This window comes from Schistocerca cancellata, chromosome 4 (assembly GCF_023864275.1).
Source record: "Schistocerca cancellata isolate TAMUIC-IGC-003103 chromosome 4, iqSchCanc2.1, whole genome shotgun sequence".
NCBI classification, from domain to species: Eukaryota; Metazoa; Arthropoda; class Insecta; order Orthoptera; family Acrididae; genus Schistocerca; species Schistocerca cancellata.
In genome coordinates, this window is record NC_064629.1 from 775,707,242 (window position 1) to 775,721,798 (window position 14,557).

At 44.5% G+C, this 14,557-nt stretch overlaps 1 protein-coding gene across 1 annotated transcript in view; it reads left to right on the forward strand.

Annotated features, from left to right (window-relative positions):
• The window catches only part of LOC126184598 (E3 ubiquitin-protein ligase HERC2), an 812,863-nt gene that overhangs the window by 559,514 nt on the left and 238,792 nt on the right, over window positions 1–14,557 (forward strand). Inside the window, exon 61 of the mRNA XM_049927039.1 lies at window positions 457–622. Coding sequence (XP_049782996.1) covers window positions 457–622 — 166 coding nt within the window. The remainder of the gene's footprint in view (window positions 1–456; window positions 623–14,557) is intronic.

A 14,557-nucleotide genomic window follows, 5' to 3' on the forward strand; every position in this document is an offset into this window, starting at 1 on the left:
CTGAGATGATCTGCTGTGGGTTTGCATGAAATTGTGGTGATGTTTGAAATGACCAAGCGAAAAACATAATTCTACAGAAAACTTGGTACACTATAATTATCACAATTTATTTGTATTAAATAAAGAATGCAGTAAACAGAAATTGCTCCTGAATATGTAAAATGGTTAGCTAGAACATTATGAATGCCCTGGCTAACAAGCGTATTTCAACTAATAAGCTAAGAAAAATTGTACAAGTTTATGTAGTGTTACACAGGTTTACAGGTGTTATATGTCATATTAATATGTAAAGCACATGTATCTCTTCTTTTGAATTTCAAATTAACAAACATTTGTGCAAATGACTTTATATGATAAACTGTTCCTAATCATTAATCATAAGATTAATGACTGAAAACGCCTTATTTTTTTATTATCTATTTAATAGTTCACTGACTGTTGTATTACTCTTCACAGGTTGTTGGCCATACAGAAGAGGAAGAAGGTGGACGTCCACGTCTAGATGAATTTACTCGTCTCTTAGGACAGGATGATGCTCGTGTTCTTGTCGATTTGCTGAAACTAGCTGTTGCAGGGAGAGCAGGTCCCTCAGCAAAAGAAACATTATCATCTGTGCTTGTTGGTATGTTGTGGCTATGTTGCATTTTTATGTACCTATATTATTAATGTCTTTGTTAATCAGTTATGTTTCATTAATGCTGAGAAAACTGCATCTGCAAATGTATATCCTAGTAGGTGACATATTATTTCTTCTGATGATATTATTATTATTATTATTATTATTATTACTACAATTGTTTCTTGAAGTGAAAATATAAATAGCTGGGATTATCCTGAGAGGATCCAGAACGACACCTCTAAAGCTCATGTGTATGCCAACTGTTAGACTGGTGTTATGTTAGCTGCTTTAAAAAGTTATCCCATGTTTTGATAGGCAACAGATTGTCACATGCTTCTCATCACTCCTGATAACTGTGCATTGCTGGTTTAGAAACTGACTAATAATCGTTAGTCCAGTGACTTACTTGACTATTCCAGTACTGGTCACACAGTTATGTCAAAAACAGTCTTTGTCGTAAGTTAACGCATTTCCCTACTGGTTACTTCATAGCCTCTATCCTACCAATCTGCTCATCCTATCCATCCACCCATCCCATTTTATATCCCTTCACATAGTTACAAGCACGTATGTAATGATGTTACAGAGTCCAGCTACGACATATTAACTAAATAATCAGAACTCTCCTCAACTCGAAGACTGGCTTTGAACTCTGCGGTGCTTTACTTGGCAATCTTTGAAATGAGTTACCCAACAAGCTAAAGAAGGACATTCAGTTTAACATGTACTATGAAAAGCAATGCATCTTAACAGGTTTCATGGGTACAATTCATAACCATAGGTGAAAGGAATGATGAAAGACAGAAAATATAGTGGGACCAACTGAGAACTGAACCCTGAGTCTATTTATGTTTAATTTCAAACTAATCTAAGTGCCCAGCCACATCCATTAACTGAGTAGTTAAAGAATGTTACTGATCAGTGTTGGTAGGGTTTATTTATTAGTTTATGTGTTCTGTGGAAATTGACTGACACTGTCCAAGCTTTAGTGGCATCTGGGAGGGTTTGGAAAGGAATTTTGGTTCTTGGTAGGGGTGCCCGCTAGGCAAAAGTCAAGCAGTTTTGTGTGTACTTCCAAACATCAGTCTGTCTGTCCTTCCACCAAAGTCATGGGACTTTTTAGCTTTTGTGGGTCTTTGACCACTATGACATGCCAACAAACTGTCATCACACTGATCTATTATACACAGTTACAACCCTCTGGGAGTTACTACTCTTTTACACAGGAGGGCCTTGCTGCATAGAATACAATCCTCTATAACAAAATCCAAAAGAGAAGTGTACCGGTGACATTCTGCATCTCTCTTCTGTGTTTCTCTCAGTTCTTCTATTAAAACATGATCTGGCTGAAACATTCTGATCTTGCAACTCAGTGCATCAGCATTTTCGTGTAAATGACCTGGTTTGTGGTGTACTTCATAATCAAATTCAGATAACTTTAATAACCAACAACTTTAATGACTTCTGGGGTCCTTTAAAGTGAGCATCCACAAAAGAGCCATGTGGTCAGTGACCACAGTGAATTTTCTTCCATATAAACAACATTAAAAATGTTCACTCTGAATGTAAGCACTAGCAACTCCTTCTCACTGGTACCGTAATCTATTTCTGGTTAGCTTAGCTGCCTAAAAGCATAGCCTATAGGTCTTTCTACGTGATTACATTCAAGAATAAGAACAGCACCGATAGCATAATCTGAGGCATCTGTCAAAAAGACAAAGGTCATTATTAGTAAAAGCAAACTGCTCAAAATATATTTAATTTTTCTCATAGCTCACCTACATTTCTCTCACCACTCACATACTGCACTTTTGTTTAACAACTTTGTTAATGGTTTAGCCACTAAGGCGTAAACCTTCATGAAACAATGATAATAATTAGTGAGACCAAGAAAAGATTGCAACTTTTGAACATTGGTGGGCTCAGGAAAACTTTCTACTGCTTCAGTTATCCATAGCTCTGGCTTAATCCTATCTGAAATGATAATATGTCCTAGGTACTGAACCTGTGACTGTGCAAAAGAACACTTCTCCATCTTTAAACTTAAGCATACATCTTGTAACCTCAATAATACATTCCTCAATCTCTCCAAATGTTCCTCAATAATCCATGAAAATACACTGAAGCACCAAAGAAACTGGTATAGCCGCGCACATTTAAATATAGAGATGTGTAAACAAGCTGAATATGGCGCTGCAATCGGCAATGCCTATATATGATGACAACAGGTGCCTGGAGCAGTTGTTAGATAGGTTACTGCTGCTACAATGGCAGGTTACCAAGATTTCTGTGAGTTTGAATGTAGTGTTATAGTAGGGTGTCCATTTCATTTTCATTGAAAAAGGGGACATTTAAAATAAATTAGAGAAAAAAAAAAAGAAACGGGACATAAATATTGTATTGACTAAATTTAATACACATACAAGTTTACCTTTACAACGTGCACTCAGATGATCCCAAATCACTTTTTACAATTATTCTGCCACACTGTCACTGTACATTTCACTTTTATGTACTTTATCAAGAAGTGCATTTTCGTTAGAAATCGTATCATAAAAGTCAGTACACGATACACCATTAAAGTGTGTTTTGACAATGAGCAAGGCCCTCACTCTTTCAACTTTCATTCTGTTTTTTTCATCTGACCACAAAGAGTTCACTAACGAAAACACACGTTCCACAGCAGCATTTGACCCAGGAATTGCCTGACAAAACTCCACCAAATGAATCATGTTTTTCATGTTAATGTTTTTACTTTTGAAATAAGCAAAGATTTTACACCACGTTGCACTAACACTTTCTTTGTCTCCTTCTTCAGTTTTTATGAAGTTCTATGCACATGAAAATTCATCAAACAGTTCGTCTTCATCAACAGGAAAATTTGGTTCAATACTTTTAACAAAAACACAACAGTCCTGAATATCCTTCCACTGTAGCTGCTCCTTTTCAGTATTAACCCAGTCAAATGCTTTAAAAGGTGTGAGAAATGATAAACACCATTCTTTAAAATACTCAATGCAAGAGTTGTAGAAGGTGTCAGCATAAATATGAAATTGTTCTACAGTAATTTCACCCTCTTCTTTCAGCTTTCTTAGAGTCTCATGTACAAAGGATGTGAGAAATCTTTCAGATTTTCTTCATTGTAATTTGGCCAATAATTTGTTTATTTCTTGATAAACTTCCACTATTGTGATTACTTGTTTCTCAATACATTTAATTGTTGTGGAGAAAGGTTTTAGCTGACTAACAAGAAAATGTAGAAGAACAATAGACACAGGGTCATCAAAGAATTGATAAGGATAACAGGATACTTATCAAGGGAAATGAAATATGATTTCAAAGCAGGAAATATCTCTACAGTTCTTTTCAATGCTGGTAGCATTGTGCCAAGTACAGTTTTGTATTCAGTTTCAGTAAACTTACAGAATTACTTCAGATATTCAACCCTTACTGTATATATGTGGAAATGCTGGTAGATTTTGTTTACAATTAATTGGCAGTCGATGGGTAGGCAATCTGAGCCAGTTGAGGAATTGTGCACCACATGTGCTGGACAGCCAACACCTACTATATTATTCACTGTGTTCTGTTGCAGTTTATAGAACAAATTGTTTTTTCCTTTCCTCTGCTTACCACCAAAATTGGTGTTAGTGTTGTCTGTAGAAACTGCAATCACCTTTCCCTCAAGATCATATTTCTTTAAAACCTCCAGCACATACTTCTGAAGTAAATATGAAGTTTCTCCAGCTGAATTAACCAATTCGAGCACTTTCATTTATAAGGTATTTTCAGGGTGAAAATACCTTATAAGGAGAGGAACCAGCTTCAAATCCAGATGATTCGATGTATCAATCATTACAGAAATGAATCGAGCACTTTTCAGTTCATTTAAAAACCTGCTGAGCTGCATACGGTGCAATAACATTTGAAATGATTGCATTACATTTTGTGTGTCCACATGTGAATTTAGGATTGAAAAGTTAACAACTGCTGTAGTACAGTCCATTGACTTAAAGCTATGGTTATGCATTGTACTGTGGTATGCAAACGTAGCTTCTTGTGCTGCCAACTGCCTATCCATTTCTGTTACTGATTTTAAGTTTACATAGTAGCCACTCACGCATTTATTTGCTCTTTTCGTTTGATCACTCATGCAATGTTTCTTCATCTTAATGTGATTCACAATGTCAGACCTTTCACCGTGACCAATAGCAAATTTTGATCTGCACAACGTACATTCAACCGTTTCTCCACTACCAGTGATAAAAGGAAACTCGCTTTTTATATTGCTGTTAAAATTACACTTTCGATTTGGCATAATGAAACAGTGATTGCACAGTGCAAAACATTAGCAGTGTGGTGACGAAAGCCAGAGAGCAAGTATCAGTGGTGTAGAGTATCCCTGGACCGAAAGGACGGATTCAGTGGATCAATTTACAAGAGAAGAATCTTCATTGTTATTTGTAACCTATAGTGCCTTGAAAATTACTTCCGATCTTTGACAGTTCGGTACATGTTTAGGGTATGCTGAACTTCCTAGCGTAAATAATTGTGCAGTTAATAGCAGGTCAAACAACCAGTAACGTAAAATACTCTAGCCAAGCGGAATCAAAAAAAAAAAAAAGGGACATTTGAGTGTCCCCATAAAAACTTTCGGGACAGCGGGACATTTTGGTAAAAAAAACGGGACTGTCCCGGGAAAAACGGGACGAATGGACACTCTATGTTATAGTCAGTGCACAAGCAGTATGACACAGCATCTGTAAGGCAGTGATGAAGTGAGGATTTTCCCCTACGACCATTTCACGAGTGTACCATGAATATCAGGAACCTGGTAAAACATCAAATCTGTGACCTCCCTACAGCCAGAAAAAGATCCTGTAAGACAGGACCAACAATGACTGAAGAGAATTGTTCAATGTGACAGAAGTGCTATCCTTCTGCAAATTACTGCAGATTTCAGTGCTGGCCCATCAACAAGTGTCAGTGTGCAAACCATTCAACTAAAGATCATCGATATGGGCTTTTGGAGCTGAAGGCCCACTCATGTACCCTTGATGACTGCATGACAAAAAGCTTTACGCCTCGCCTGGGCCCGTCAACACTGACATTGGACTGTCAATGACTTGAGTCATTTCAAATTTTATCGAATGGATGGACATGTGTGGGTATGGAGACATCATCATGAATCCATGGACACTGTATGTCAGCAGGGACTGTTCAAGGTGGCAGAGGCTCTATAATGGTGTGGTGTGTGTGCAGTTGGAGTGATATGGGACCCCTGATACATTTAGATATGACTCTGACGGGTGACACACGTTAAACATCCTGTCTGATCACCTGCATCCAGTCATGTCCATTGTGCATTCCGACAGACTTGGGCAATCAAGCAGGACAATGTGAACCCCACACACCCAGAATTGCTACAGAGTGGCTCCAGGAACACTCTTCTGAGTTTAAATACTTCCGCTGACCTCCAAACTCTCCAGACATGAACTTTATTGACCATATCTGGGATGCCTTTCAACATTCTGTTCAGAAGAAATCTCCAGCCCCTCATATTCTTATGGATTTATGGACAACCCTGTGGGAATCATGGTGTCAGTTCCCTGCAGCACTACTTCAGACATTAGTCGAGTCCATGCCACATTGTATTGCGGCATTTCTGGGTGTGTGTGTGTGGGCCCCACATGATACTAGGCAGGTGTAATGGTTTCTTTGGCTCTTCAGTGTATTATGACATCTTCCAAATACATTAAACACACAGTAGGCTTCAGTCCTCTCTAAAACAGGTCAGTGAATCTTTGAAAAGTGCTAGGCGCATTTCTAAGGCCCCCTGTGGGTTCAGGGATTAAAATAGACCTGATGTATTCCTTCCTGTTGTAAGAGGCGAGTAAAAGGAGTCTCCCACTCATCAGCCTAATCAGTTATGGTCCCCCTTTCAGGATTTGACCTGCACATCTTTCAAAATTATCCGAAATGTTGGCCATTTAGGCAAGGATGCCTTACGCAGTGCTCCATATATCCAGTGTGTGATTAGACCTTCTGCACCTCATATTGTCCTGGGTATGCAACTCCACCTGCAACCCAGCTATCTGAGTGAGAACATCTTATAGGGTACATCATCTGCTTCCATAGTCCTCTGTCACCCCCATGACGATGTTGGATTTCTCGACACCCAATATCCAGCATGGTAGCCAGTCTGTCATGATGGTGCCCTGATACCTGAGCTGCAAACTCCCCACGTATGCCAAGGAGTAGATACCCTTCTTCTTGGGGCATCAGGACTCCTGGCAATGGCCATCGCACTAGGTGGCCTTTGCTGTGGCTGGGTGGTGCCCGAGGCGAGAGCTCCTGACTGGAGTGGGTGGCATCAGGGCAGATGACCCACAATGAAGCAGACCAAGTCATCTTTTGCTGGGGACCAAATGGCCCCAGCAGTCTCTAAAAAAGGAAAGTCGAAATTAAGGCTGAAAAATATGACCACAAATCGTTCCCCTCTCTAGCCACACCATGGGAGAAAAATAGAACTATGGAAAAGAGAGACCCTTATTCGCGAAGGTATTTAATGTGCAGCAGAATGGATGGGGACTCCTTTCTGGCTACAAAGCATCAATTTCTTGTCAGACATGTGGAGGACAAGTTTGGGAAAGTGGCTGTGCTGTCTGAAATAAAGAAATGGGGCAGTGCTCATTCAGACGGGATGGGGACTCCTTTCTGGCTACAAAGCATCAATTTCTTGTCAGACATGTGGAGGACAAGTTCGGGAAAGTGGCTGTGCTGTCTGAAATAAAGAAATGGGGCAGTGCTCATTCAGACAGCCTTTGCCAAGCTAGGTGATATTCTCATTCCCGTCACCCCTCATAAAAGCCTTAACATGGTCCAGTGGATTATTTTCCATTGTGACCTTCTCTTGCAGTCTGATAACGAGCTCCATGCCAATTTAGAATGGTGGGGTGTTCACTTCATCTGGTGTGTCTGTAGAGGACCCAAAGACGATAGGGTTGCTACCTGTGCCTTCATCTTAGCCTTTGAGCGTGATTCATTGTCTGGAAAGGTCAAGGTGATGTTTTACCTAAGTGACATAAAACCGTATGTCCCTTCCCGTATGTGATACTTTAAGAGCTAGAAATTCAGGCACATGTCTTTCCCCTGCAATTCCAGTGTCACATGTTGAGACTGCTGACATCTACTGCATCAAAATACTCAATGTGTGCCTGCTCCCACTTGTGTCAGCTGTGTAGAGCACTGCTCCCCCTGCTTGCCAGACTGCACAGTACTCCACAAGGAGCAGAAAATTGTGAAGTACAAGACGGTGGACCAGCTGACTTATCAAGCGGTTAAATGTAAATTTGAACAGTTGCACCCCATTCGCTTGACATCTGTGTATGCTGCAGCTACGTTGACATCATCCTCACTTGGAATGATAGTTCCAACATCTCTGTCTCATACAGTGGACCCTCCAGGCCTCCTGAATACATCTGCCCCCTTGGTGGTTTGGGGCAACCTCTGTTTCCATTACTCTCAGGGACAACCTCTTTTTCCATTGCTCCCAAACCACCTACTTTGAGATAAATACCATCCCAAATGCCAGGGACATCGGTCCACTCCCCACAGCCGGAGAGGCCACAGCCTCCTCTTGGCTCCTCTTGTACATTGAGACCCTCCCTTTCAAGGTCTCCACTAATGGAAATGTGGACACTTGCCAGTGGTTGAAGGAGCCACAAGCTGCTGGATGAAGGGATTCACAGCCTTCCTCTATGCCTGAAGCTACTTCAGAGAAATCCTCCCAGCAAGACCCCAAAGAGAAGTGAGAGAGCAAGTGGATGAAGAAGTAGTATGCTAAGAAACAGGACTCTCCAGTGGCCCCAACACGACCACTCCCAACCAGTTCTGCGTCTGAGGACAAGTTGGAGATTTTAGTGTCCTCCGAGGACCTGAATCTCACCGACACACATACTCAACTGATGGCAGCAGGTGGTGCTGAGGTGTAAATTGCCTCCTTGGTCACTCCATGCCTTCCCCAACTACAGAAAGTGTCATCCTCCAGTGAAACTGCAGGAGTTTTTTCTCCCACCTGGTTGCGATATGAAAACTCTTTACGTGTTACACCTGCTTTTTGCATTGCTCTTCAGTCTGTAATGCAGACACCAGCCCTTCATGGCTGTACTGACTGTGACAGACTGTCAGGTGGAGTTTTCATCTATGTCCTTACCTCTGTCTGTAGTGTACGTGTGCTCCTTCAAACACTTTTAGAAGCTGTGGCTGTCAGGGTGAGAACAATATATGAAATTACCATCTGTAACATCCGCCTCCTTCCAGATGATGAAGTGCCACCCCATATATTGGTGGCACTAATTTCCCAAGTCCCCCCCCCCCCCCCCCCCCCCCCCACCTTTTCTACTTCTGGGTGATTTTAATGCCCATAACCCATTGTGTGGTGGAACCAAGGCTGTGGTGAAGATGTCAAGGACCTACTAACCCAACTCGACATTTGCCTCCTAAATGCAGATGCCCCCACACATTTCAGTGTGGCACATGGCACATACTTGGCTGTTGATCTCTCGGTTTGTAGTCCTGGCCTTGTCCCATCTATCCACTGGAGAGCTCATGATGACTTGTGTGGTAGTGACCACTTTACACTCTTCCTGTTCCTTACCCAGCATCACTCATCTGGACACTTGCCCATATGGGCTTTTCCCACGACTGACTGGAACACTTTCATCTTCACTACCTCTGTTGAATCTCCGTTGTATGACAACATCAATGAGGTGATCCACACTATCACTACTGCCGTTGTTGCCACAGATGAATTTTCAATACCTTGTTCCTCAGGTTGCCCCCTGCGGAAGTAAGTGCCTTGTCAGTCGCCAGAAATCGCTGTGGCCATTAGAGACTGTAGGCGGGCCCTTCCTGAGCATTATACTCGCACCTCTGCATCTGAGAATTACCACCCCACCTTTCGTCTCCTCAAACAGCAGGTGGAACAAAAACACCTGTCTTTTGCTACACACTACCCAGAGCCATATAACGCTACCTTCTGTGAGTGGAAATTTATCAGTGCCCTTGCCATCTGTCCTGACACATCCCCTGGTCCAGACTGCATCTATTCCCAAATGATTAAACATCTGTCAGTGGATTACCAGCGCAACCTCCTTGCCATCTTCAACCACATCTGGAGCGAAGGGAATTCTCGTTGCAGTGGTGGGAAAGTATAGTTGTTCATCCTATTAGCCTCACCAACTTTCTCTGAAATGTGCTCGAATATATGTTGAGCCAGCAGTTGTGTTGGCTCCTTGAGTCTTGAGGCCTTCTGGCTCCGTCCCAGGGCAGTTGTTGACAAGGGCACTCCACCACCGACAACTTGGTCCGCCTGGAGTCTGCCATTTGATCAGCCTTTTCCCAGTAACACCACCTTATTGCCCTTCTTTTTTGACCTGGAGAAGGCCTACGCATCCACTTGGCAACACCACAGCCTCGCTGATCTGCATGAGTGGTGTTTTCGGGGCCAGCTCCTGATTCTAATATGGAAATTCTTGTCACTCCACACTTTCAGAGTTCACATCAGTACTTCCAGAAGGGCACCCCAAATCCAAAAGAATGGGGTCCCACAGGGCTCTGTCCTGAGTGTCCCATTCTTTGTAATTGCTGTTAATGGTCTTGCATTAGCAGTGGGGTTCTCAGTATCTCCCCTCCTATATGCTGAAAATTTTTGTATTTCCTTCTGCTCTTCTTCTATTGGTGTTGCTGAACTCCGGCTGCAGGGAGTCCTACAAAAGGTGCAGTCGTGGGCCCTCATTCACAGCTTTCAGTTTTTGACCACCAATACCTGTGTCACACACTTCGTCATACTGTCCACCCCATCCAGAACTTTACCTCAATGACCAACTACTTTATGTAGTGGAGACTTACCACTTCTTGTGACTGCTCTTTTACGTCCGCTTAACTTGGCTTCCCCATCTTAGTCAGCTTAAGGAAAAGTGCTGGTGGCATCTTAATATTATTCGATGCCTGACCCACACCAACTGGGATGCTGATTGCTCTACACTGCTGCAGCTGTACAAAGCCCTCGTGCAGTCCCATCTGGATTATGGGAGTCTGGTGTATGGTTCAGCATTGCCGCCCGCACTATTGCTGCTGGACCCTGTCCACCACTATGGAGTTCGGCTTGCGATGGGAGCTTTCCAAATGAGCCCAGTGAACAACCTCCTTGTGGGAGCTGGCATTCCTCCATTGCGACTCTAGCGGCACTACTGCTTGCGAATTTATAACACCCACATTCATTATTCAGCTTATCCTCCAAATTACCATCTCCTTTTCCCTAACAGGGCAATCCACCTCCTGCAATGGCAGCTCAGAATGGAGAACCCCTCTTGCAGTCCACATACAGTTGCTTCCTACTCTCGACACTTTCTCTCTTACCACCTCTCCTGCAAAGTCCACTTACGTACACCTCCATAGTCCATGCCTCAGCTACAACTTTGTCTGGACTTATTGCAAGGCCCAAAAGGCTCATTTCCACCTGAGGCCCTCCACCAGCAATTTTTCTCTATTCTCAGCAAGTTCCTGGGCTCAGAAATAGTCTACACTGATGAATCAATGTTCGAGGTCTTGTTGGCTTCGCTTACACTTATGTTGGACATACTGAACAGCACTCCTTGCCCGATGGCCGTAGTGTTTTCACTGCAGAGTTCGTTGCCATCTGTTGTGATGTTGAACATACCCGATCCTGCATCGGTAAGTCCTTCATCATCTGTAGTGACCCCATAAGGAGCCTACAAGCTCTCGACCTGTGATTCCCTTGCCATCAATTGGTAATGACTATCCAGGAGTTTCTTTATGCCATCAGCAACAGTGGACATTCAGTGACCTTCATTTAGACCCCAGGACATGTCGGGATCCTGGGGAATGATCTTGCTGACAGCCTGGCCCAACAGGCTACCGGTAAACCAACTCTGGAGATCGACCTGCCTGAAACTGATCTCTGATCGGTCTTCCACCGTAAAGTTTTTGTGATCTGGGATGCTGAGTGGTGCACCCTCAGTACACCAAATAAACTGTGTTATCAAGGAGACAATGAATGTGTGGTGGGTCATCTGCCCTCATGCCACCCATTCTGACCAGGGGCTCTCCCCACAGGCGCCACCCTGCCTCATCAAGGGCCACCTGGTGGGATGGCCATTGCCGGGAGTCCTGGTGCCCCAGAAGGAAGTGCACCTACTCCTTGGCATACGCGGGGAGGTCTCAGCTCTGGCATCAGCAGTGTGATCCCTGTGTTGTCAGTGGGCTACCGCCCAGAGGGTACATGACAATTCCACCATGACGGACTGGCTATCGTACAGTCAGGAGACAAGAAGTAGGCAACCCAGAAGATGTTGGATGCAAAGTCTGCCATACGACAATAAGTAGCACGAAAGATCTTGGTGCATGATGGACAAACAAAAAACACCTCGTAAGGTGTCCTACCCCACATGGCACGCACTAGCAACAGAAATTTGGAAAAGATGGAGGTCAAACCCAAGAGGGGATCAACACATACAGGCCGAAACATTGGAGACTCCTTTTAGTCACCTCTTATGACAGGCAGGAATACCGCGGGCCTATTCTAAACCCCGAACCCGCAGGGGGGGGGGGGGGGGGGGGGTCAGGGGAAGGAATATCAAAATTTAGGAGATACAGGGGCTCATGCTAGTGTATTATTTGTTTCTCATGGTGAAACAGGTTAACTCAAATCAAGCTGGTGGTTTCTCAGCCCCAGCAGTCTCCAAGCAGGTACGAAATGAATTTCATGCTGCGACCTATGATTCCCAATCGTTGCCCTCTCTGGCCATGCCCTGGGAGGACCGTAGGGCAACTCGGTCTCATGAGCCGTATTCGCCTTGGTGCCTAGTTTGCTGCAGGGCTGATGGATAGACCTTTCAGACAACGAAGCCCCAGTTTTTCGTAGACCAACTTGAAGACAGGTTTGGGGTAGTGGCGGCATTGTCTAAAATGCGCAGCAGGGCGATTTGGATCCAAGCCGTGTCCCCAGCCCAGTTGTGGGCGTTGCCTGCCTGTAACAAGCTGGGTGATATCCCAGTTTTGTTTACTCCTCATAAAAGCCTTAATTTGGTTGAGGGTCTTATTTTCCATCGCAACCTCCTTTCGCAGTCGGATGAGGAGCAACACGCCAACTTAGAGTGACGGGGTGTCCACTTCGTCCGGTGCGTGTATAGGGGACCCAAGGACAACAGGGTTGCTACTGATGCCTTCATCTTGGCCTTTGAGGGTGACTCATTGCCTGAAAAGGTCAAGGTGATGGTTTACCCTTGTGACTTAAAACCATATGTCCCTCCCCATATGCAGTGCTTCATGTGTTGGAAGTTTGGTCACATGTCATCTGGTTGTACTTCCAGCACTACATGCAGGGATTGTGGTCGTCCTCTGCACCCGGGCGTTCCATGTGTGCCTCCTCCCACTTGGTGAACTGTGGGAAGCACCACTCCCCCTACTTGCTTGACTGTCCTGTTCTCCATAAGGAGTGACAAATCATGGAAATAAAAACCTGGACAGGCTCACCTATCAGGATGCGAAGAGGAAGTATGAACGGCTTCATCCTGTGCAGATGACTACATCATATGCTGCTACTGCGACTTTGTTGACCGTGGTGGTGACAGCTGTCCCTGCAGTTGTTAAGCCTCCAGTGAGACATTAGGGCGGCCCTGCCTCTTCCCCTGTGTCTGTGATGGGGGACACTGCTTCTTCTTGAACTCCCAAGGTACCTCCTTTGGGAGACCAACCCCCCAAATTGACGGGGATATCGGACCCTGCCCCACCCCACCCCCCACACCAGCCACCTCCGGCTTATCTCGCATGGAAAGGGTCCCTTGGAAGTCAACCTTCTAAGACATCCTCAAGTGCGACAGCTGACATCAGTCAGTGGCTCAAAGAGTCAGGAGCGGCAGATCACAGAGCTTCCCGCTCTTCATGTGGCCCTGGCCCTCCTTCTGAGACTCCTTCCCAGATTGCTCCTAAGGATCAGCAGGAGGAAGAGAGGAAGAAGAAGAAGTTGGCCCTGTCATTGAGCAAGTGTTGGCACAGCTCGTCATTTCTCTTTTAAATAATGGTGCCTCCACACATTTCAGTGTGGCGCATGGCACGTACTCAGCCATTGACCTTTCGGTCTACAACCCTGGCCTTCTACCATCCATCCACTGGCATGTGCAAGACGACTTTTGTGATAGTGACCACCTTCAGATCTTTCTGTCACTGCTGCAGCGTCACTCTTCTAGGTGCCTCCCCAGATGGACTTTGAATAAGGCTGATTGGGACTCGTTTGCCTCCATTGCCACTATTGAGACTCTTTCTCAAGACGCCCAGTGGAATCTACAATTCCCTGTTCTGGGTCCCCTCGGCGGAAGACTGTGCCTTGGTGGTCACCAGAGATCGGTGATACGATTTGCGATCGCAGGTGAGCCCTCCAACATCACAAGCAGCACCTGTCACTGGACCACCTCATTGCCTTTAAGTAGCTCCATGCCTGAACTCAGAGCCTTATTCACCGACTGAAACAGGAGTGCTGGGAAAGGTATTTCTCCACCTTTGGCATCCATACCTCACCATTGCAGGTTTGGGCCAGGATTAGACGACTCTGTGGCTATCAGACCCCCATCATCATACCTGGGCTATCCCTGCATGGAACAGTCTGTACTGACTCTGACACGATTGCCAAACTCTTAGTGGAGCATTATGCTCAGAGTTCCACTTCCACAAATTACTCACTGGCCTTCTGCTCCCTGAAAGGGCAGTTGGAACATCGGAGCCTCACATTCCATATGCTCCATCCCGAATCATACAATACTCCATTCAGTGAGTGGGAATTCCAAAGTGCCCTAGCCGCTTGCCCTGATATGACTCCCATGCAGGATCGCATCCACTATCAGATGCTCAAACACCTCT